This window comes from Sinocyclocheilus rhinocerous, unplaced genomic scaffold (assembly GCF_001515625.1).
Source record: "Sinocyclocheilus rhinocerous isolate Xijiao unplaced genomic scaffold, SAMN03320098_v1.1 scaffold2808, whole genome shotgun sequence".
Lineage (NCBI taxonomy): Eukaryota > Metazoa > Chordata > Actinopteri > Cypriniformes > Cyprinidae > Sinocyclocheilus > Sinocyclocheilus rhinocerous.
Genome location: NW_015624540.1, coordinates 49,926 through 72,322, shown reverse-complemented (window position 1 = coordinate 72,322; position 22,397 = coordinate 49,926). Strand labels below are relative to the sequence as shown.

Genomic DNA, 22,397 nt, shown 5'->3' with positions numbered 1-22,397 from the left:
ATGCAGTGTCATCTTTCTTTCATGCACATGCATTGCAAAGTCTGTCTAATAATCCGATAGAACTGTTAAACAAAGGAATTAAAATGTATACAAAATTATTATAACGATTGCTTTTATATTATTAGTAATAGAAAGGCAAACATTATAATACTTTTTCATTTGCCGTCAGCACTCAGCAAATACTCATTTACATCATTTAAACAAATCTTTGAATGGCTAATGAAAATTTAATTTCACAAACCTTGCAAACTAAGTTGAATCCAGTTGTGAGATCTTGTGAAGTGTGCATGTGACCTGCATGATCGTGTGTTCTCTGTGTGACTTTCAGTCCGTGCAATTGAATGCTTTAAACATAAATTCGTGATTTCAAATTATGCAGCACTTGCCCACTGTCATATTCATGTCATTTTCACTGTGTGCTGTATGTATGATGTGTGTTATGAGTGTTACCTTGGCTTTATTTGAAAAAATATGATTCCCAATGCACACAAACTTCCCAGAATACTGAGTGCTCTTTTGGTTACAGTTTACTTCCTTTTTAATTATACAATTATAAAAAATATTTATTTATTTGTGGAAAATACTTTGTCATCTTAAAGTATAAGTATGTTTATTTTACAAAATAATTTTTTAATCCATTTTCAAATGATTTCAAATTTCTTAAATATTAATTAAAATAAATACAATTATATCGGCTTTATATCGGCCATCGGCCACCCTGTTTTCCAAGATATCGGCATCGACTGTCAAAAATCCAATATCGGTCGACCACTAGTTCTGTTTTAGTTTAGTGTTTTGTTTTGTTTTGTGATTTTTGTGTTTTTTGTTTTGTTCTGTTTAGTGTTTTGTTTTGTGATTTTTGTGTTTCGTTCTGTTTAGTGTTTTGTTTTGGGATTTTTTTGTTTTGTTTTGTTCTGTTTTAGTTTAGTGTTTTGTTTTGGGATTTTAGTGTTTTGTTCTGTTTATTGTTTTGTTTTGTGGTTTTTGTGTTTTGTTCTGTTTAGTGTTTTTTTCAATATGGTGAATTGCGATGCGTGGATTACAAAAGAAAATTTCATTCATCACTGTAAAGTACTGATGCAAATAGTTCAGTGCAATTAAATATATAATTTTATCAAATACTTGTGTTTTATAAAATCAGTTGAGAAATGTCCAGTGCATAACACTGAGCTGCTGCCTAATGTAAAGCATTTTTAAATCTATGTAGGCAGTAATAGAGCACAAAGCAGCTCATTAGGTTTTGGAACAGAGCCTGTGATTATTTTTGGCTGCCTTTGAAGCTCTTTTGTATCTAATTTAGATGTACAACACTTATCTGCAGAAAAATAATATGAATAAGACCCGAAAGAAAAAGCATTACTTGAGTCAGGCACGACTGAAGGTATTTCTGTTATGTGCTTAATAGCTTTATTATCAACAGACCACGCTATATTATATAATTTGTCTGAGCGGCTGACTCATTATAATGACAACTTGCTCCCATTTGAAAGCTTTAGGTAATTAGAACACACATCACTCACATTGTCAGTGAAAATATTGATATATCTTGAAAAAAACATCTTCAGGGAGCAGTTCTTTTACGAGCGGGGAGCTTTCAACGGAACTCACTCAGAATTGAAACAGAAAGTCAGCATCTTGTAGACACTTTAGTCGCTATCAATGTCGATCTATTCAAACTTTTCTCATCTGTTCTCTTACAGGTCCTTTGGGGTGGTGTTGTGGGAAATCGCCACCCTGGCCGAGCAACCCTATCAGGGCATGTCCAATGAGCAGGTACTGCGGTTTGTCATGGAGGGAGGACTGCTAGACAAACCAGACAACTGCCCTGACATGCTGTAAGTCATCTCATTCACATCTCTCACTCACTTTGTTGTTCCAAGTGCAATATTTTGAAAAATTTCCAAGCTGTTGTTTTCCATCCAGTGAAAGCAAACAGTGACAGCCCCGAAAAGGACACAAAAACATAATTAAAATGGTCTTTTGAAGAAAAAAGTCTTTTGAAGCTTTGTGATACTGTTTGTACTACAACACATATTTTCCGGGATTTGTGATATCACAAATATCGACGAATGGGACGAGACCTGGTTGAGCTGCAGTAGAGAGGGCAACGAGTGTTATCACTATGTCTGAGACACGCTAGCTTTCGCAAGGCAGACGAACTTAGAGTGGTTACAATCATCCGGGTTTAAATCGCGCTCAAATTGATTTGACTTTGATGCAATATTTACACTGCAGCTGGCAGATGGCTATGGTAAGGGGCATGACATTTCCCGACCAGGCGCCGAGTGGAGCCAATCACAACACACACTGGCCCAGCTAACCAATCACAGCACACACTGGCCCAGCTAACCAATCACAACACACACTGGCCCACCTAACCAATCACAACACAAAGGATCCCCTACCAAGTATTGAGTACATGTACAGTATATGAACATACTTTCCAGAAGGCCAAGAATTCACTAAAAATGTTTTTTTTTTTATTGGTCTTATGAAGTATTCTAATTTGTTGAGATAGTGAATTGGTGGGTTTTTGTTAAATGTGAGCCAAAATCATCACAAAAGAAAGAACCAAAGACTTAAACTACTTCAGTCTGTGTGCATTGAATTTATTTAATACACGAGTTTCACAATTTGAGTTGAATTACCGAAATAAGTGAACTTTTCCACGACATTCTAATTTATTGAGATGCACCTGTATATATATATATTAGTGCTGTGTTCGATACGACCATGTATCGTCACAGAGATTTGAAGATATGAGTATCGATACAGCTGGCTCTGTATCGATATTGTGGCACGTGTCCAGCAGTGGTTTCTAAAAAAGAATGAATAGAGCATAATATATAAACTACAACAAGGTTTAATCTGGCCGCAGAGGAACACAACTGGGTTGCCTGACATAAAGAGACGTAATCCTCGAAACAGAGCTTCCCACTTGCGCAATACAGAAATATCTGCTAAGTGTGTTACTTATCTTTGTCAACCTGGCAACCATGTGCACGCGCGCTCTTTCTACTGTGGATAAACACGCTTGCTTTCTGAAAACACCGGTAAGCTTGCAGTTTAGCGATCTCCACTTCAATATTCTATTCTCAGAAATGTGTAATTCATCAAGTGTTCATTTATGACAGAGAGAGAGAGGCTGCGTATGTATGAATTACCACCGTTTTGCCGTGTTTCTCTATTAACAGTGAAGCTAGCCTGTGGCTTTAATTCCTTTAGAAACAATGATGTTACCAGCTCCTTGTTGAGAAAGATAATGTAGCTCTTGAGCGATTAAGCTATTTTATTGATAAAATTGCGGGGCAGCACTTTGTGTTGCTGAATGTCTGTGTGTGCGCGCATCGTGATCTGTGTGAGTGACTAATCGTGTGTGTGTGAGATACAGTGAAGACAACGCATTAGTTTAGAACTCTTCTAATTTTAATTTTTTTAAATGTAGAACATGTGTTAATTTGTGCAATGATAACCTACCAGCAATGTAAAGATGATTTTTGTATGAGTGCATTACAATATAAATTTATTAGAACGAGTACACTATTATTTATGGCCTTAAAAACGAGATGCAAACAATCAGAATATTGTACCTGGTGGGGAGTGCCCAATGTAAACATGAAACATATGCCATTACCTATATTGTACTGTGGTACAGTTATGGAGGCCATTCATAATGCAGAGGTCAGCTGCCTGCTCTGCCAATAGTTAGAAATGGCACTATAGTGTGCAGTGTTTAATAAACAGCTGTTTTACTAAATTCTGCTGAGGTGAAATTCAGTGCAGTCCTGTATCGTGATATGTATCGTATCGTGGCCTATGTATCGTGTTACGTATCGTATCGTGACTTTGCTGCTAATACACAGCCCTAATATATATATATATATATATATATGAGTGTGTGTGTTTCTAGTTGAAAATAGAAAAAGTTTCTAACAATTATCTGTTGTTAGAAACTTTGTAACTGACTTTAACTCTTCGGTTTATCAGACACATATTCCCTGCTGTCTTCTGATGCTGATAATCTTAAAATGGCCAAATATCAGTCAGTCATTTGGACTGAACAACAACTAGATTTGATGTTTCTCAAGGACCATGTTGTGTGCTCTTGTGTGCTTTCAGGTTTGAACTGATGCGCATGTGCTGGCAGTACAACCCCAAAATGCGGCCGTCATTCCAGGAGATCATCAGCAGCATCAAGGACGACCTGGAGGCGGGTTTCAAGGAGACAAGCTTCTTCTACAGCGAGGAGAACAAACCTCCGGACACGGAAGAGCTGGACATGGAGAACGTGGGAACCATGGAGAATGTTCCTCTGGAGCCGTCCTCCAGCCTGCAGCCCCTCGCTCCCTCTCTGGCCTCCCCTCAACAGTGCGCCCCTGCGTCCCAAGGCTCCTCCACCCCGGCCGGCCCGTCCTCCCCGTCCTCCCCGCCTTCCTCCCCCAGCTCCACGGACAAGCACCTGCTCCCCACGTCTGCGGCAAACGGGCCCTCAATGGTTCTCCGGAGCCCGTTTGACGAGACCCAGTCTTACGCTCACATGAACGGGGGCCGTAAGAACGAGCGTGCCTTGTCTTTGCCCCAGTCGAAGGCTTGCTGATCGACGGCCCGGTCCCGTTTCCGGACATGTCTCTGTCTGTCAAGCCACTGTGTGGTCTCCTGAGAAGAAATATTAAAATAAAGAGACAAGGAAAGACAAAATGGTACAAACTGAAGAGTCCAGGCAATCAATCTTTTCAATCATACCTCAACGGACAAAGTTTGGATCTCTTTGTTTTTTTGTGTATTTCGATTGAATCGTTGAATTGATTGACATGAACTCATTTGTTATTTCCGCAGACTGGATCACTGACTGAAAACCCATGACCTTCACTCTCGCACTCGATAGGCTGACTGTTTTTGTTAAGTTTTGTTACTTTTCTAAACTTCCAAAACTGGTTTGAAGGCCTGTCAGAGCCAGTAGTGGTACGGTGGCATTATTACGACACCCTCTGCATATCTCTAAGCGAATCCAACAGCGAAGCACTTGCTCTTGTCTTTGTTTCCAAAGACGTGCGTCTAAATTAGAGAAAGATGTGCGAGTTTTTCCTTCGGCCTGTCTTTAGAAGTTCGTTCCCCTGACCCAACTCAGATCTGGGTATGGAAATCTTTGGCTTCCGTTTTCTCCAAATCATCTGGCTGTGCAACGTAGTGAAGAAGAAATTCTTTAAACTGACAAATGTCTTTCTTTTCTTTTCGTTTAATTCCCTGTGCATCCATATTCCTCAAAATACATATGACAGTTTTTTACCCTGGTGATCCAAACCATCTTGTACTTAAAGGAATGGTTTACCCCAAAAAAGAACATTTACAAAATATGTACTCCCCCTCAGGCCATCCAAGATGGAGAAATGTATCATTACATCACTTGCTCACCAAGTATCCTCTGCAGTGAATGGGTGCCGTCAGAATGAGAGTCCAACCAGCTGATAAAAACATCACAATAATCCACAAGTAATCCACTCAACTCCAGTCCATTAACAGCTTGTGAAGGGAAAAGCTGTGTTTGTAATAAACAAATTCATCTTTAAGGTGTGTTATTTTTTTAAACTGTCACTTAGGTGTAAAATATGACTCTCATTCTGACGGCACCCATTCACTGCAGAGGATGCATTGGTGAGCAAGTGATGTAATGCTAAATTCCCCCAAATCTGTTCAGATGAAGTGACAAACTCATCTACATCTTGGATGGCCTGAGAGAGTGTGTACATTTTCAGCAGATTTTCATTTTTGGATAGAATTATTCATTTAAAATCACAGTCAGTAAGAGAGTTTCCCAGATTCCCACTTTTCTGTCTTCTTGCTTTGGGTTAGACGCATTTAGGACGGAATCATGCAAAAGTCGAGCAACAGATGCAGCAGATGTTACATCGCAAAGAAACTTTAAGGGATTTGGATAAAAAAAGAAGCTCAAAAGGTTTAAAGTCGTGGCTTTGTGGAGTTGAAATGTTCACAGCAATTCTCTCGCTCGGTTGTTCAGTCGTACGTCGGACCACAGAGCATGTGCATCGTTTGTCGGCCACTTTTGTACCTTTTTTACAGTTCAGATTGATCATCTATGTGTCTGTGCTAAAAAAAAGCTGCTATTTTATTATTTTTCTTTTGTGGTTGTAATGTATATATACATATATATAAATGTAAAGAGATTTTTCAGGTGTAATCCTTTGCCTTTCCACTACAGTCCATTTTATGATGCTTATAGTTCTGCAAAACGAGAAAAAAAAACAATACAAGGTTCATTCTAACAGTTGAGTTTTGCAATGAAAAGTTGTTTAATCCCTTCTGTTTTGATAGATTCTCTCTCTTTAAAAGCTAAACCGGCAGATGAACACACAATCGTCTGTCTTCATGCCATTAATGGCGGCACCCAGCGACGTGATTCTGTAACAGCTCGACACTGTGTCTCTCATCACATTAATACTCTCAGGTCAGAATCCTAACAGTTTCGATCTCAGACCCCGATGTGTTCTCGTCTCGCTATTCATTCCTCTTTAATCAACAAAATCTGACTGAAAAATGTGGCAAATTTTGAATTGATTTCATTGCTTAAAGATCGACTCGTCTCATTCTTTGCATTGATTGTTCAGTCTTATTTGTGACTGATCCTGCCGCCCTTTGAAGGCCCTGATCTTATAAACTCTGCGTTTCCTTGCTTCCGAGCAGAGCCTGATAAACGATTATACAGATATGATTCAGCATATCTCTATGCAGAAGTTGTGTTTGTTACATAGATCACTTATATCGCTTTAAGATACAGGTTTGACTATGAGCGCCAGTTTTTGAGGTTTTTTTTTTTTGTAAGGATTTTTCAAAGGAAAAACTCACTTTTTCTTTCCCCCCACCCTGGCCTTTTTTATTTCATTATTTATTTTGTTTATTTCCTTTTTCTTTTTTTTTGTGATGCATTTACAATCACTGTAACCCTATTTTTTATATGCTTTTTTCCATGACATGGGGACTTTTTTTTTTTTGCTTCAGACATTTATCTACCTCACTCTTTTTTTATGTACCTATATATAAAGTACATCTGACCTTTTTTCATGAAAAGGACAATATTACTGCTCTCTGTATCTGGGTAAAGCCTCATAAACGCTACAAACCACAATCTCGGAGTGGACAAATTACCGAGTTATGGACGTTTTGTATTGACTAGCTGCTTTCTTTCCTATCGGATCTTGCTTAAATTTGTTTATTATTTATTTGTGAGATTACAAAGAACAGGTCTGACAATTGACTCCAAATGTGCTGGAATGTTGTTGATGTTTAATTTATCCATCTTTTAACTTGTGGGCAAAGGTCGATAGATGGAATAATTAGAATGGATTTATTTTTCAGTATATACTGGTTCTGCTCTCCTCTCCCTTTCATGTCTCTGAAAATCCCACTGTTGGCATGGTTCTGTTTTATCTTTTCATTATACATTCATTGGAGTGTTATTCTTGCATCAGAAACCTAATGTTAATTGAAGCAAAAACACTTTGGGTATAAACAGATTTACTCGAGTTTTTGCTGCTGTCAGGTGCATCCAGTGTGCATCATGATAAGTTTGTCCTGGTTTATATCAATATATATTTTTTTCATTATTAAGAACAATCCCAGACAAAAGATCAACACCATATGGAACGAACCATTCCAGTGCGATTTAAATAAAACTAAGCAGATGTGATGTAAAGGTAAACGGTTGGAGAAATGTTAGCTGATATTTTCTTCCATGCCATATTTCACAGCAGTTTGATGAAATATTGTTCATGCAGATATTGAGCCGACTAAACCGAAATAATAACCAGATGCAAGAAATATTTGTAAATATCCTTAATTTTTCACTAGAATAACTTTATAAGGGAAATGTGAGTTTTTGGGGGAAATAAGATCATATAGTGCCTCCAAAAGTTGGCCTTTTTTTTTTCTGCGTTTTTCATAGATTTTGTTAATCAAAGATTGTGCAAGACACCATCCTAATGCTCCCCTCTGACCGTCTCCGCTTACAGAGCCGCAACACCCGACCAATGGCTGATTTCTCAATTACAGATCTGTTGACTATGGGCTAAGATATTCTCAGGGCTGAAGGTTCGGAGTGGCCGTCAGAAGGACAGGAAGTGACCTGTTCCTCGGCGCTCACTGTACCCTGCTGCTGAAAACTGCTGCTCTCCATCATCTCACCAGATGCTCGTTCTGAAGTCCAGACAACGTGGTGTGCTCTGAGAGTTAGAGGAGAGCATTGGAGGTGTTTGTGATCTGATGGCGCCATCTAGAACGTGAAGAAGGGTTGTGTCGCGTGACGCGTCTCATGTTATTTCATTTCACTCCTTGATGCAAGGGGAGCATAATGTTTGGTGGTTCAGTTGAGACGTGCTCGATATGTATGTGTTGGTGTATAAAGAGGGTTACAGATCCAGAATGGGAGGGGAGAATGGAGAAAGTTTTGTGGTCCAAGTCTGTTCAAACCTGGCTGTTCTGATTAAAAAAGGCACTTATTAACTTTATTTGTGTTGTTTTCTTTTGTATAAATTTGAAAAGGGAAAGGAAAATGGAGAGAATTAACATAATGGATTTATGATGGCACATTGCTCAGATAATGTTTTTGTAGGGTACTTATTTAAAAAACTATATTATTGATCATAAATACACTAATAAATCACTTTGTGATTTGATTTGCATATTAAGTAGGTTTGGATGATTAATCATGAAGCAGAACTGTAAACTCAATTATAGTTAAAGGGGTCATATGATGCGATTTCAATTTGGAGTGTTACAAGCTCTTGGTGCATAAAGAAGATCTGTAAAGTTACAAAGACTAAAGTCTCAAATCCAAAGAGATATTCTTTATAAAAGTTAAGAGTCAACCACGCCTACCTAAAACGGCTCGTTCTAACACGCCCCCACATATCTACCTCACTATGTGGGAAGATTTGCATAACTCCACCCAAATGTTCACGCAAAGAAAGAAGACATAACTTTTATTCTCGCGGTAGTATTGTTGTTGCCGTCGCCGCCATGCCAGGGGTCGTCACATGTGGTTGCTGCAAGCCCGCCGGCCGCTCCTTCGTCGAATCCGCCTGCTGTGGATCTCAAGCCCGCCCGCCGTTAAAAATCGAAAACGTTTCAGAAAGGCGGGGCATAGAGGAGAAACAATAATGTACAGTATGTGGAAAATAATGTGTTTTTTGAACCTTAAACCACATAAACACATTTCATTACACCAAATACACAAAATAATGTTCTTTTTTAGCAGCATCATATGACCCCTTTAATGCATAAGACAGCATATTAATAAATATTATAATTAAATTTGAATTAAATGCCTTATGCATATTTTCATCTGCGTTAGCTACAAATCTCTTTTTGCATTTCAGTGAATTAATAAATTCATAAAACGAACATGGTTCAAGGCATTTTGTGCAGTGTTCATGCGTGTCAGAAAGGACTGTTACATGTATTGTCAGTGATGTCATGCATGAGGAAAATTAAATCATGCATTATTATTAATTTATTAATCAATATGGTAGCAGTAGCTTTTAATAGGTAAAAACAATGACTTCATGAGTAATTTAATGTGTTGTTTCCAGTAATACGTTATTTTGTCAGTGGACTTCTGAAAGCATCAAATGTGTTCAAAAGCATAACATTTGTTGTTCATAAAGATAAATAAACCTTACATTGAAATTATATTATATTATATTATATTAATGTTATAGGGCTGTGTAATGTGTCGCTACAGTTTTTTTTTTTTTTGATGAAAAAACTAAAAACTACAAATTAAAAAAACGACATTCCCCATGATGCTCTCTGCCCGTATTCAGTGACGCGTTTGTTTGCAGACGGAAGACCAGTTCGGTACAGAAACAACTCCTGAGGATGCGCTGTAAGCTGCCGATTCATTAATGATATTAATTGTCGTGTTTTGTATTGCGTAGGTCAGTTTTATTGTCCGCTGATTCTAAAAAGCAACAATTTGAGCTGCCAAGGAGGTAATGTTAGCCGATGATTAGATTTTTGTAGAGACTTAATTCATATGTACGCTCATCATTTGTTATCAGACTGAAAAGTACAGCATCACTATCTGAGCTCATCTTGATTCATACTGTTAGTATGTCCTTATTTAGTATCTGACATTACATAATGCTGCTAGTAAACATCAGTTCATGGGTAACTTCAAGTGTTGCTGTCATTCGGTACAATACATCTCACCTTTGATCCGATAAAATATTTCATATCATTATTTTATTGTTTATATTATTTTTTAATGTTGTCCTTTTTATTTTTATTTTCAATTACTCTGTATATTTTGTCCTAATTCTTAGTAAATACGTGTATTTATTTATAATTTAAATAATAAAAAAAAATCTTTAAAATGTATCTTTCAGAATGGAAAAGTAGAAGCTGAAAGAGGGAAAACTCCCTCAGCCAAAGACTCGGTTATCGCAGCCATGGCGTCTGAACTCCATGAAGCGATGTTTATGGCCAAGCAAGAGCGACACAAGAATCTTTTCCTGAACTACAGAAACCTCAACATTTTCCCTGTGGAGCTCCTCAAAGATGAAGGGATGCAGTTCCTGGAGCGTCTGTTTATGAAGAGAAACTCCCTCACAACACTTGTAAGATCTCAGTCCCAGTGATGTTGGTTTTCAAATTTGATTTGGCCCTGTATTGAAATATTGTGAAAATATTTTGCATCCTAATACTGTTTTCCTCCCGTCAGCCAGACAATCTGTCTCAGAAACTTCCCAACCTGATAGAATTGTGAGTATTAATCAATGTTATACTGAATTTTGTTTATGGTGTTACGTTAGTTGTCAGTTCTGTTCTACTGGAATATTACTGTTGTCCAGTAGAGGTCCCTCAATCTTTGGGACGTTTTCTTACCCACCTATAAATAATAGCTGTGTGACAAGTCTGAGTTTGGTCAAATCTAATAATTTGACCTACATTTGTACGACATCTGATGAAAAACAAGATTATGAAACATAGTCCTGCGATCTTTCTTTCGTTTCATGTAGATACCTGCACTCAAACAGTATTGCGATAATTCCTCAAGGTAATTTTATCTCATGATTATACCGTATAGCAATATTTTGATGTCAGATACATTATGCATTATACATTATGTTGTATTTCCAGCAATTGGTAACCTAGTGAAGCTGCAGTCATTGGACCTGAGTGACAACGCTCTTCAGGTCATCTGTCTAGAGATTGGTCAGCTGCGCTCATTACGACATCTGCGATTGGCCAACAATCAACTGAAATTTCTCCCGCAAGGTGAGGCGCGAACATTTATCAGCATTAATCTAAAAAAACTGAGAACGATTGCATTGCTGCTACTGATAATAGTGATTCTCAATTCTGATATGCACAGGAAAGTCTGATAATAAACCAAAAATTAATTGCTGTTATATTTGGTTTTATTGCTTTACCGTGCTTAAGAATAATAAAAATAATAGTTCAATGCAAATAATTGCGTGCTACATGCGTCAATTAAAACAGAACATGATTTTGATTTATGTGCATTTATGATCTTGAATATTCCAAACGTTGAAGGAAGTCTGTGTGGCTCGAGCTGAATTATTTACAGAAGATTGTGAAAATTGAGAGCGGAATATAAATACAGTGCTGCCTTCCTGCAACAGTGTAATGAATAATCTTTCTAGTTAAACGGCCCATTTAATTCATAGACATTATCTGTAACATTTTTTTTTTCAATGTGTAATTAAGCAGCTTTAACTGCATCAAATAATTTCTTACTCACCAGCTGAGTATGAGGAGACTTTTAAACCTCAGTACACTCCGCAGTTATTAAACTTCATATAGCAAAGAAACTTACATTTTTGGGCTCAACACGACACTTAAATGTTTCTGAGGAGTAAAACTTCATAAAGAGACTGTGGGGAAATTATTAAGCTCTTTGACACTCTCTTTAAATGCTTTGCTTCAAAACACACAGTTGTTTCATATCAGTCTTTTATTGCTCTTTTCCATTTTAATTGGGCAGTGTTTCATCTGAAGCCGAGACTGTTCCTGGCTTTACTTTATCATACGTGAATTATTCCAAACTTAAGTGTTTTAAAATAAATTGTTCCAACAGTTTCAAGCATATTTTAACTAGTGAAATGCATTGCACACATGTGAGATGTTTGTGAATTTTTTTTTTTTAATGCATTAATACAAATATGGTTCCTTTTCAATATCTTATAATGTATAGGCTCCTGTCTTTGCCAGCAGGGGGCATAACGAGAGTCTCTAGGGCAGTGGTCGCCAACCTGTCGATCGTGATCGACTGGTAGATCTTTATCACTGTCCCAGTAGATCCCGAAAAAAAAAAAGTGAAATAAGTACAAAAATGCATTACATTTATGGGGTTATATTAATGTATCACTGAAGGGAACTGTCTTGAGAAAAGTTTCGATGGCAATGGCATTTTCTGCTCCGTATAAAGCGCAACTCGTATCAGAATCCAATTTGCTAGTAAAAAAAATAACAGAAATAAAGAAAAGAAAATCTGAATCAGCTATGATCGGCGCATCACTAATTAAAATACTAAGTAAAAGGCCTCAAATTTGAAGTACAATCTGGGATGTCTTTTTCTATCAATTCTTCAATAGGTAGATCTTGTCTTTCATAAAGGCTGAGGTCAGGGATCTTGGGCCTAAAAAGGTTGGTGACCACTGCTCTAGGGTTATAATATCTTGCTATCCGGTTTTTACCTGATTGAAACTTTAACAGAAAAGTATATGTGCTTGTATTGGTAGAACTGGGCGATCTCGGAGAGCTGGAGACTCTCGACGTGTCCTTGAACCTCCTGAGGACTCTTCCGGAGCGTCTGCATCAGTGTCTGTCCCTGCAGTGCCTGACAGCAGACCGCAACCGGCTGCACTGCCTTCCTCGCCAGCTCTGTCTGCTGCCCGACCTCAATGAGCTCTCCATGGCTGCCAACTGCCTGACATCACTGCCCCTGGGTGAGCAGATACCATCAAGACAGTAACATTTACAGTACATTTACTATTATACAAAAGGACAAACATTTTTTAGGGGTCAGTAAGATTTTTGTTTGTTTGTTTTGATAAATGAATACTTTTATTCAACAAGAATTCATTTAGTTGAAAGTAAAGACATCTATTATGTTACAAAAAATATATAACACCATTCCTGTTGCCCAAGAGTCTGCTAGATGTGGTCCAGTGGCCTCTGGGTCATTGTCACCGCTGCAGTCAGCCCATGTTCACCATCGTCTACCCTAAACTGTTCCTCTCAGAGAGACCGCACTAGCAGGAGTGCACAAGAGGTACGGATACAAAATTCTCTTTTATTTCCTCTTTGTCACTCTGTATTTAAAGTGTTTATATCAGACACCTCATTTTATTTTATTTTTATTATTTATTTTTATCCACTAATATTATTCAAGTTTTCTTACACCAAAAACAGTTGAAATATTTTTTTATTTACTATTTTCCATCCTTTTCCAACCTTAGGGGCCGTTCACACAGAACACTGTTTTGCATTCCAATGCGCTACTTTTCTATTGTTTTTCTAAACACGCTAGACCAGTGATCCTCAAATCTGGCTCGCGAGATCCACTTTCATGCAGAGTTTAGCTCCAACCCTTATCATCAAATAAATGTGGTTTTTTTTAACTTTCAATATGAAGAATTCTAAAAAAAAAAAATGATTATAGTTTCTACAAAAATATTAAGCAGCACAGCTGTTGTCAACTCTGAAGGATCATGTGACACTGAAGACTGGAGGAATGATGCTGAAAATTCAGCTTTGCATCACAGGAATAAATGATGTTTTAAAATATATTCAAAGAGAAAACAGCTTATTTTAAATTGTAATAATATTTCGCAATATTACTGTTTTTACTGTGTTTGTCATCAAATAAATACAGCCATGGTGAGCAATAAAAGACTGCTTTTAAAAACATTAAAAGTATCTTACTTGAACGGTAGTGTATGTCCCCTTTAAATGCATGTGCATTCTGGGATTGTGCATATTCATGTACCAAAAACATCCTCAGTTTTCTTACATTCAGAAAAACTCTCTCTTGCTTTCTGCCTCTTCTCATTCTCTCTCTCTCTCACGCTGGTTTCTCTGACCCCTGTCACTTCCTCTATCTCCTCATCTTCCTGTTCGTTTGATTGGTTGAAATGAGCAGTGCTTGCTCCGCTGCCCGTCATGTTCCATCTGTAATGCAACGCGGTGGTTTTGGTATCAACGTCCAGCAGCGTAACCCAATCATCCTGCTCCACTGCTGCTCTCAGCTACTTCACGTGCATTAAGAGATCTAATCCACTCGCCAATTACCTCTTACCCTGAGTGTTCGGCTGATGTTTGGAGACGAGCGGTGCTCTGTGCACGTGTGTGAGCGACAGAAAAAGAGGGAGGCGATTTGTTTAAGGGAATTCTTTTCCATTTGCTTCTTTTACCCCCGTAATACTCTTCGTTTTCAGACTCAGGTCATGTGTGTGTGTGTTTTGTGAAGGCATAACGGGAAACCCTCACTGTTTCAATAGCTCTTCATCGACCAGCCTTGTGAAAGCTTGCATGTTGTGGGAGTGACATGACCTCCCTTATATATGCACACATTAATCTACATATATATTTTGATCTCAGGTATGAAAGCTTTTTCCCTGTGAGATAGTTTCCTTTCAGCTAACCATACCAAACATGTACATTAGGTTGCTTTGACCTCTGTCTTTTTGATACTCCATTATTTGGTTTTTGGTAAGACGAGCATCACTATTAATATTGTTTTTACTTGTCTTAGGGTTATTTTTTTTAAATCCCTTAGCCTAAATGTTAGATTTCTGAGTGTGACTTGTTGTGGAGAGGCGTACTTGTACTTTTTGAAGTGATCCAACTTATAATTTTTGCCTGGCATACAGTAAAACAGGTGCAAAAATTAGTGGTCAACCAATATATTGCCCGGGTCGATATATTTACCGGGATTTGTCATTTTTAATTTTTTTTATCTAAAGTGTAAATCTGTTTATTTTACAATTTATTTCTGATCAAGTTTTTTTTTTTTTTTACCCTGATTGATTGATTCATGTTCAAAGGATATATTTCTAATGAAAATAAATATTACACTTTCATCTTTAATATATACCTACATCTTTTATACATATACATATATACATAAAAGATATACATATATCTTTTATCTTTATATATAGTACATCTTATATATATATATATAGATAGATAGATAGATAGATAGATGGATTCCAGATTTTCAAATAGTTGCATCTCGGCCAAATATTGTCCTATCCTAACAAACCATACATCAATGGAAAGCTTATTTATCAGCTTTCAGATAATGTATAAATCTCAATTTTAAAAAAATTGACTGGTTTTGTGGTCCAGGGTCGCATATATTCATAAATGCCTCAATTCACATTGACTAAGATTAATAAATGCTACGTATTTTTCATTGTTAGTTCTTGTTAACTGATGTAGTTAACTGAAGTTAATAAATGAAACCTGATCATAAAGTGTTATCATATATTTATATATGGACCAGAATATCATCAGCAGGGTTTGCATCCAATATTTAGCATTTTTTAAGTGTTTTTCTAAAAATTCAAAAAATGATGTGTGCTCATGTCTTTGTTTTTGTGAAAAAGAGGCTGCCATCACCTTAAACACACATTCTGACTGATGTTGAACTTCAGATAATACACCTCAATTTATTGCATTATCTTTTATGCAAAGATATTTTGAAAGTTTTTAGTCATATCAAGCATTTTCTTCAGAATTTGCATAAAAATGGTTGGACTTAAACTTGCAACCGAAACCTGGGCCAAAAAAAGAACCACCTACTGTAGCAAGGAGAAACACCCTAGCATCGTGGCATTAAGTTTTGCATGTTTTCTGCACAAGTTTTAAGTGCAGCATATTACAAGCTGATTTTCTTTGCTCTTTGTATTTCTTACACAGAACTACTGTAAGTTTTGTAGCGTACTGCTGTTCTAGCCATTGTCTGAGAACGTTTAACCTGCAGGGCTGACGTCTCACATACGCTAACCTCACATCCCTGCTCATGGTGCTTTCATCTTCACGAAGGACTTGAAGAATATCACAAAAAATGATACCAGTCTGAGCTTCAGAAACATTTGACAGCCCACCGTCCTGAAGATCTTCACGACAGCCATTAAAGTATGTCCTTCTTCTGTGTGTAGCATCTTTTAACAAAAAGACATTACATTTCGCAAAAGAATGTGACAAAATAAATTATTATTACGGTTTGCTGTAACCCAAAAGGTTCAGGTGTTAATCTGAGGAGGTTTCTTGAGAAGCTTAACATTTATTCTGTGTTTTAAAGATCACCAACTTGATGTACTTAAAACTGATGAGTTTTAGGTGAGGTATGGATATTTTTGTTTCCATTTGAAAGGAAAATAGAATTGTTTTTCGAGATCACTTTACTGAAAATATTACTGAAATGTCATGTTCCTTTAAAAAGTACTAAAAATTACTATTTACGAGTTCATATCTCACTGTTGTTTTTAAAGGGGTCATATGATGCTTTTTTTAAGATCATTATTTTGTGTATTTGATGTAACAGAATATGTTGACATGCTTTAATGTTCAAAAAACACATTATTTTTCAAATACTGTACATTATTGTAGGTCCTCTATGCCCCGCCTCTCTCAAACGCTTTGTTTTCTACAAAGTCCCTCCTTCCGACAAGCGCAGTCTGCTCTGATTGGCCAGCTGACCCAGTGCATTGTGATTGGCCGAACACCGCAAGCACTCGTCGGAAATGTAACGCCCCTTACCATAATCGCGAGCTTCATCTTTCAAAATAAATGTAAAGACAGAGCCTGAAAGGGGAACAGAGTCGCGTGACAGACACAGTGATGAAGCTGGTATGTGTTTGCAGTACACAAGCCACGGTTAAGACAGCTGACTCCACTGTGATGTGTCTCGCTCACTCGCTCTCTCTCTCTGTCTCTCTCTCTCTCTCTCTCACACATACACACGTGTGCGCGCGCACACACACACACACACTGCTCTCTCTCTCTCTCTCTCGCTCGCTCGCGCACACACACACACGCACGATGCGCAAAACTCCGCATTTGAACAGTCAATAGCAAATACTTAAACTAATAACAAAACATACTTACAGTAGCTGATTCAGAAGCGCCAGATTGTCATAGCAAAGGCAGAATGACCTCTTCTCCTAGGTTCACGAAACGGTCGTCCATAAAATGCATTGCTGTTCTGTTGTAAGTGATCTTAAAGATTCCTAAATGCATCTACTTTCGGAAGGCCAAATAAAGTGCTTTTGCTTTCGCCTAGAAACACACAGCGTCTCCCTGACATGGCTGCTTCAACACTAACTGCTGTTCCTGAAACCACGCCTTCTTTCTTTGCGTGCTCATTTGGGCGGCATTATGCAAATATTTTCACATAGTGAGGTAGATATGTGGGGCGTGTTAGAACGAGCCGTTTTAGGAGGGCGTGGCAGAGTCTTAACTTTGATAAAGAATATCTCTTTGGTTTTGAGACTTTAGTCTTTGCAACTTCAGGGATCTTATCTATGCACAATCAGCTTGTAACACTCCAAAGAGAAAGGAAAACTTGAAATCGCATCATATGACTCCTTTAACCATGAACCAACAATACTTAAAAAGTGGCTTTTTAAAGATAAATGTGTGTAATTTCAATCTGAGGCTCATTAACAAATGTGTGTGTGTGCTGTTGTGACCAGCACTCATTAGCTTAAAGAAAATCACGTGTGTTGATTGTATGTTACGACTTTTGAATTCAGTGAATGTGGAAAAACATGCAGTTGATTGTTCTCACTGAAGGCAGCTTCAAGGGATTGTTCTATTTTTGTGTGAGATAATATTTTCAAAAGACTGAGACGCGTGAATTGTGGAGATTTGCTGATACCACACTACATCTGTCAGTCAGCGTGCCATACTGCAGCAAACCATCATTGTTCAGCTTTCAGTATTTATAATATTCTCTGTCACTTTAATTAGATGTGAGCAACAGGACGACTTTTAAGTTAAAGTGTTGATGTTACTGTTACAGTTCACATAAAGCAGCCAGGTCTTCTAGGACAAGTTTAGCTGAACTTTTTACGTTACATTTTTCTTATTGTTTCATTGGCACTTACAACTGGATAACTGAGCTCTTGTTGCAAGGTTTGGCAATAATAACAATGTTTAAAACATATTGTGTTGTTATTTCAAATGTGTGCTTAAGTGAAATGTAATTCATATTAAGCCATTTTGAATTGAATGTTACTGTCTATACATTGTGAAGCTGCATCTAATGCATCATAAATCACAACATTGTTTTGTGTTTGAAAGTTGATTTTTTTTTAGTGTGCTGATTGACATGCTAATGACAAATAATAATAATAAATAAAAATGTGGCAACTGAGCTTTAAGAATACCAAAGCCGCCTCTAATACTAGGTGAGGCAGGTCAGAGCTGGCATATTGTATATGGCTTTCATCTTTACACAGCATTTAGAGACACTTTAACTACTTTTAGACACTTAGGAACAATATTGCTTGTGATATTTTTATGTATATCATCTGGAAATGCTCAGGCAACAGAGAGTTTAATGAAATGTCTGCTCTGTGTATCTGAGAATTGAAATATGATCTTTAATGGTTTATTGACCGTATTTTATCTTGCACTGCTCAAAGCTGAAGAAACGCTTGCCTTCAGTACTGTGCTTTCTGAAAATGCTCAAACGACCTTTGCTTCGACTTTGTTGTGTGATATATATTTCAAAATTATTTTCGGTCTATATGCATTTAATTTGGAAGTTGTTTAATTAGTCACTCTAATGATGTGCAAATATAATCACGTTTAATTGCTTGTGCAAGTGGAATTTTACGTTAAAATTTTTTTTTTTCATTTCTATGTATTTTTATGGTATTTCTCAACTGAGAGCATAAGACCATTTTGAAATATTTCAAAATTTTATAACAAAGCATGAAAAAAAGGGCAAAGCTGTATTACATGTTTCCTTAGTAATTCGGAAATGTATGGGTGTGTGTGATTAGTTATTTGTTTGTTTAATTCCCTGTCAATTAATTTTATTTTTGTTCTTCAGCCTGCAAAAGCTCCCATCCTGCTTTGTCACTGACTTCACTGAAACGATAACTTTCAGCCCTCTGTTTTTAGACATCTCATAAATCACCCTGAATGAAACATGTATTAATATATTTTCCTGTCTCTGACACTATATATTCCCTGTGACAGGCCAACAGATGTCTCTCCTGCCTGCTGGTCATCTTCTCACTAAAATGTCTAAAGATGACATTTAGTCATCTACAGTATAGTAGATTCATAGATTACTGCAAGGAGATTTCCTTTGGAAAGTCATTTTCTTTAACAATTTTACTATTCAAAAGCTCAAAACCTTTAACATGTACATATATATATGTGTGTGTGTGTGTGCGCACGCAAATGTTTTTATTAATATCTTTGTTTCTGCTCATATTGTGATAGATAGATAGATAGATAGATAGAATTGTTAATAGGCTGTACTGCATCAGGCGTATATTTTCCTGTCTCTGACACTATATATTCCCTGTGACAGGCCAACAGATGTCTCTCCTGCCTGCTGGTCATCTTCTCACTAAAATGTCTAAAGATGACATTTAGTCATCTACAGTATAGTAGATTCATAGATTACTGCAAGGAGATTTCCTTTGGAAAGTCATTTCCTTTAACAATTTTACTATTCAAAAGCTCAAAACCTTTAACATGTACATATATATGTGTGTGTGTGTGTGCGCACGCAAATGTTTTTATTAATATCTTTGTTTCTGCTCATATTGTGATAGATAGATAGATAGATAGATAGAATTGTTAATAGGCTGTACTGCATCAGGCGTTGTGTAATGTGGCATGTTATCTGGTGACACAGGAGCCCGAATCAATCAGTGTATCTGTGAGGTGGGCTGGAAGGTCTCTGAAGGACACTGGTGAAGGAGGGAGGAGCTGGGAGCTCTGGATCATCCAGCAGCGAGTGTACGAGAGCAAGAATGACTCGGGATAACACAGTGCACATCAATCCTCATGCTTGAATCCATCCGCTCGGTTTGCGCTCCTTTTGTCTTTCTCCAACTGAACGCGCCCGGCTGAAGGTAAGAACTCAGCTGCTCTCTGATATAGCAATGTGGATTAAAACGCATGTTGGTGAATTGATCAGTCACATTCAGTGACGTAATTTCACATCGAATTAATTCGGTAATTTATTCACGTTTAAGTTAAATTACGCGCAATTGCGTGACGCCCCGCGTTTACGCGCTTTTGTTATTGAACGCGTCTGTCGGTGATGTTAGGCTTAATGAAAGTAGAAAGTTGCTGCCACTTTGGTTTATAAAATGGGTTTGTTCAGTTGCTCTTTAGTCGTATGGTGGAGCTATATTCTTGACATAATCTATATCTTCTACACGTTTGTTGTAACGTCTCTTTTTAATTAATTAATTAATTTATTTTTACATTTGATTAAATAGTCATGTTATTTGCAGTATTTATCGGCTTGTGATATAATTGACTACATAAATGAAACAAATGAAATTGTAAATCACAAAGAATATGTAACATACAGATTATAGCCTATATGAGCTTTGTTGTTAGTTTGCAGCATTTCAGGCTTTGCACTAATTTCCCTAAAATGGACTCTTAAAGCCAAACTTAATGTATGGGTGTCATTGCATTAGATACGAAAATATCAAGTGGCATTTATGTGCATTTATTTATTTATTAGTTTTCAAAGTGAAGGCAAAAAGAGTCTAGTTATCAAATGTTAGTACACCTGTCTGAACACTAAAAATCACATTGACATCAGTTGAATATTATTGCAAAATGATTCAGGTGAACAGTTATTAACAACAACAACAAAAAAAACTCTAAAAAGGTTTGCTGATGCCACTTTATATATTGTTATGCAATCATTTCAGGTGTGAATTAAATGTCTAGGTCCTTTTCGTGACCACTGTACTGCATGCTGTAATAAATCTTAACTTTAGGAGCTTAACTGTTTATTAAACAAATGTGTTAACATTGTTTATTTAGTACACAAATATAACACAAACAAATTTTCTTCAAATATGTAGACTATAAAGCTGTGTTCTGCTCCCAGATGTTAAAAGTCCATGCATCAAGTCAGGTGTTTTGAGAGGCGAGAACCAATGTCATGGCATTGATTCTCTTTCTAGCGCACTTTTAAGGCTGCATTTACCTACTTCACATGGTCAGTTTACCTAGATTAACTCAGAATTTGTAATCTAGTTAGACTTTATAGTTATACTGGCCCTTTTAAACTAATGCATGTTGTTTTATGTGTCATTTTATGTTTAATGCATTACATTTAATCAACGGCATGCCTAACCTAACATATGCATGTGTTTAAGTAATACTACCATACCATTTCTGATGTGTTTTTAAATTGTCTGTACTTCAGAAGAATTCACTGCATACTCACTTGGGGTCAGATTCAACAACAGAGCCATAAACCTCTGGCTGCCTTCTGCCTGACCGCCGCTCCACATGTTTGAAACTAAATAGATTCACCGTCTTTCAGAAATTATACTCCATAAATACAGAAATCAAATATAATTGTCTGTAAATATTAGCTCCCCAGTCTGGCTTCCTGCAGTCCCGTGAAGCTTGCTTTTGTGAAGTGTAAATAGAAACGTCTGCGCTTTGCCAAATCAAACTGTACATTAGATTTGGGGAAGGAGCATGAGTGCGCTTTATTAGACTGACTGTTAGGATTCAGTGATCGCGGCCAAACCAGAGGGGGCTTGAGGGTTGGCGCTGTGCCTCTGGGATTGGCCTGCCAGCTATTTCAGGCTGTATTATTCTTGAGCTGGCTGGCAATGCTTAAAATACAGTATAATACAGGATACAATTATGTTGTGAGCCACATGGCATATTGTGTTATTATGTTAAATTACATCTCGCAAAGGTTTAGAACTATAGGGAACAGTTTGTGCATTATATTTAAAGTAGCATCTTCTAATAAAATTCTGTAAGAAATAATTCTTTAAAGACCCCCTTTGGTGAAAATCAAGTTTTAACATTGTTTACATGCCTAGCTGATGTTTTTAATATGCATAAAGACAAACCATGTGATAATTCATCAGTCAACAACAATGCTGAACATTTTCTCCTTAAAGGGGTCATATGATGCGATTTCATGTTTTCCTTTCTCTTTGGAGTGTTACAAGCTGTTCGTGAATAGATAAGATCCCTAAAGTTGCAAAGACTAAAGTCTCAAACCCAAAGAGATATTCTTTATAAAAGTTAAGACTCATCCACGCCCTCCTAAAACGCCTCGTTTAAACACGCCCCCACATGTCTACGTCATGATGTGGGAAGATTTG

The 22,397-nt window shown here is 37.2% G+C and overlaps 1 protein-coding gene and 1 pseudogene across 1 annotated transcript in view; both read left to right on the top strand.

Annotated features, from left to right (window-relative positions):
• Positions 1-5,391, top strand: part of LOC107741044 (insulin-like growth factor 1 receptor) — a 110,372-nt gene extending 104,981 nt beyond the window's left edge. The window contains exons 21-22 of the mRNA XM_016553628.1: positions 1,701-1,835; positions 4,120-5,391. Coding sequence (XP_016409114.1) covers positions 1,701-1,835; positions 4,120-4,597 — 613 coding nt within the window. The 3' untranslated portion in view covers positions 4,598-5,391. The remainder of the gene's footprint in view (positions 1-1,700; positions 1,836-4,119) is intronic.
• Positions 5,392-5,731: 340 nt separating this feature from the next.
• On the top strand, positions 5,732-16,347 carry LOC107740997 (leucine-rich repeat-containing protein 28-like; annotated as a pseudogene).
• Positions 16,348-22,397: the final 6,050 nt, after the last annotated feature.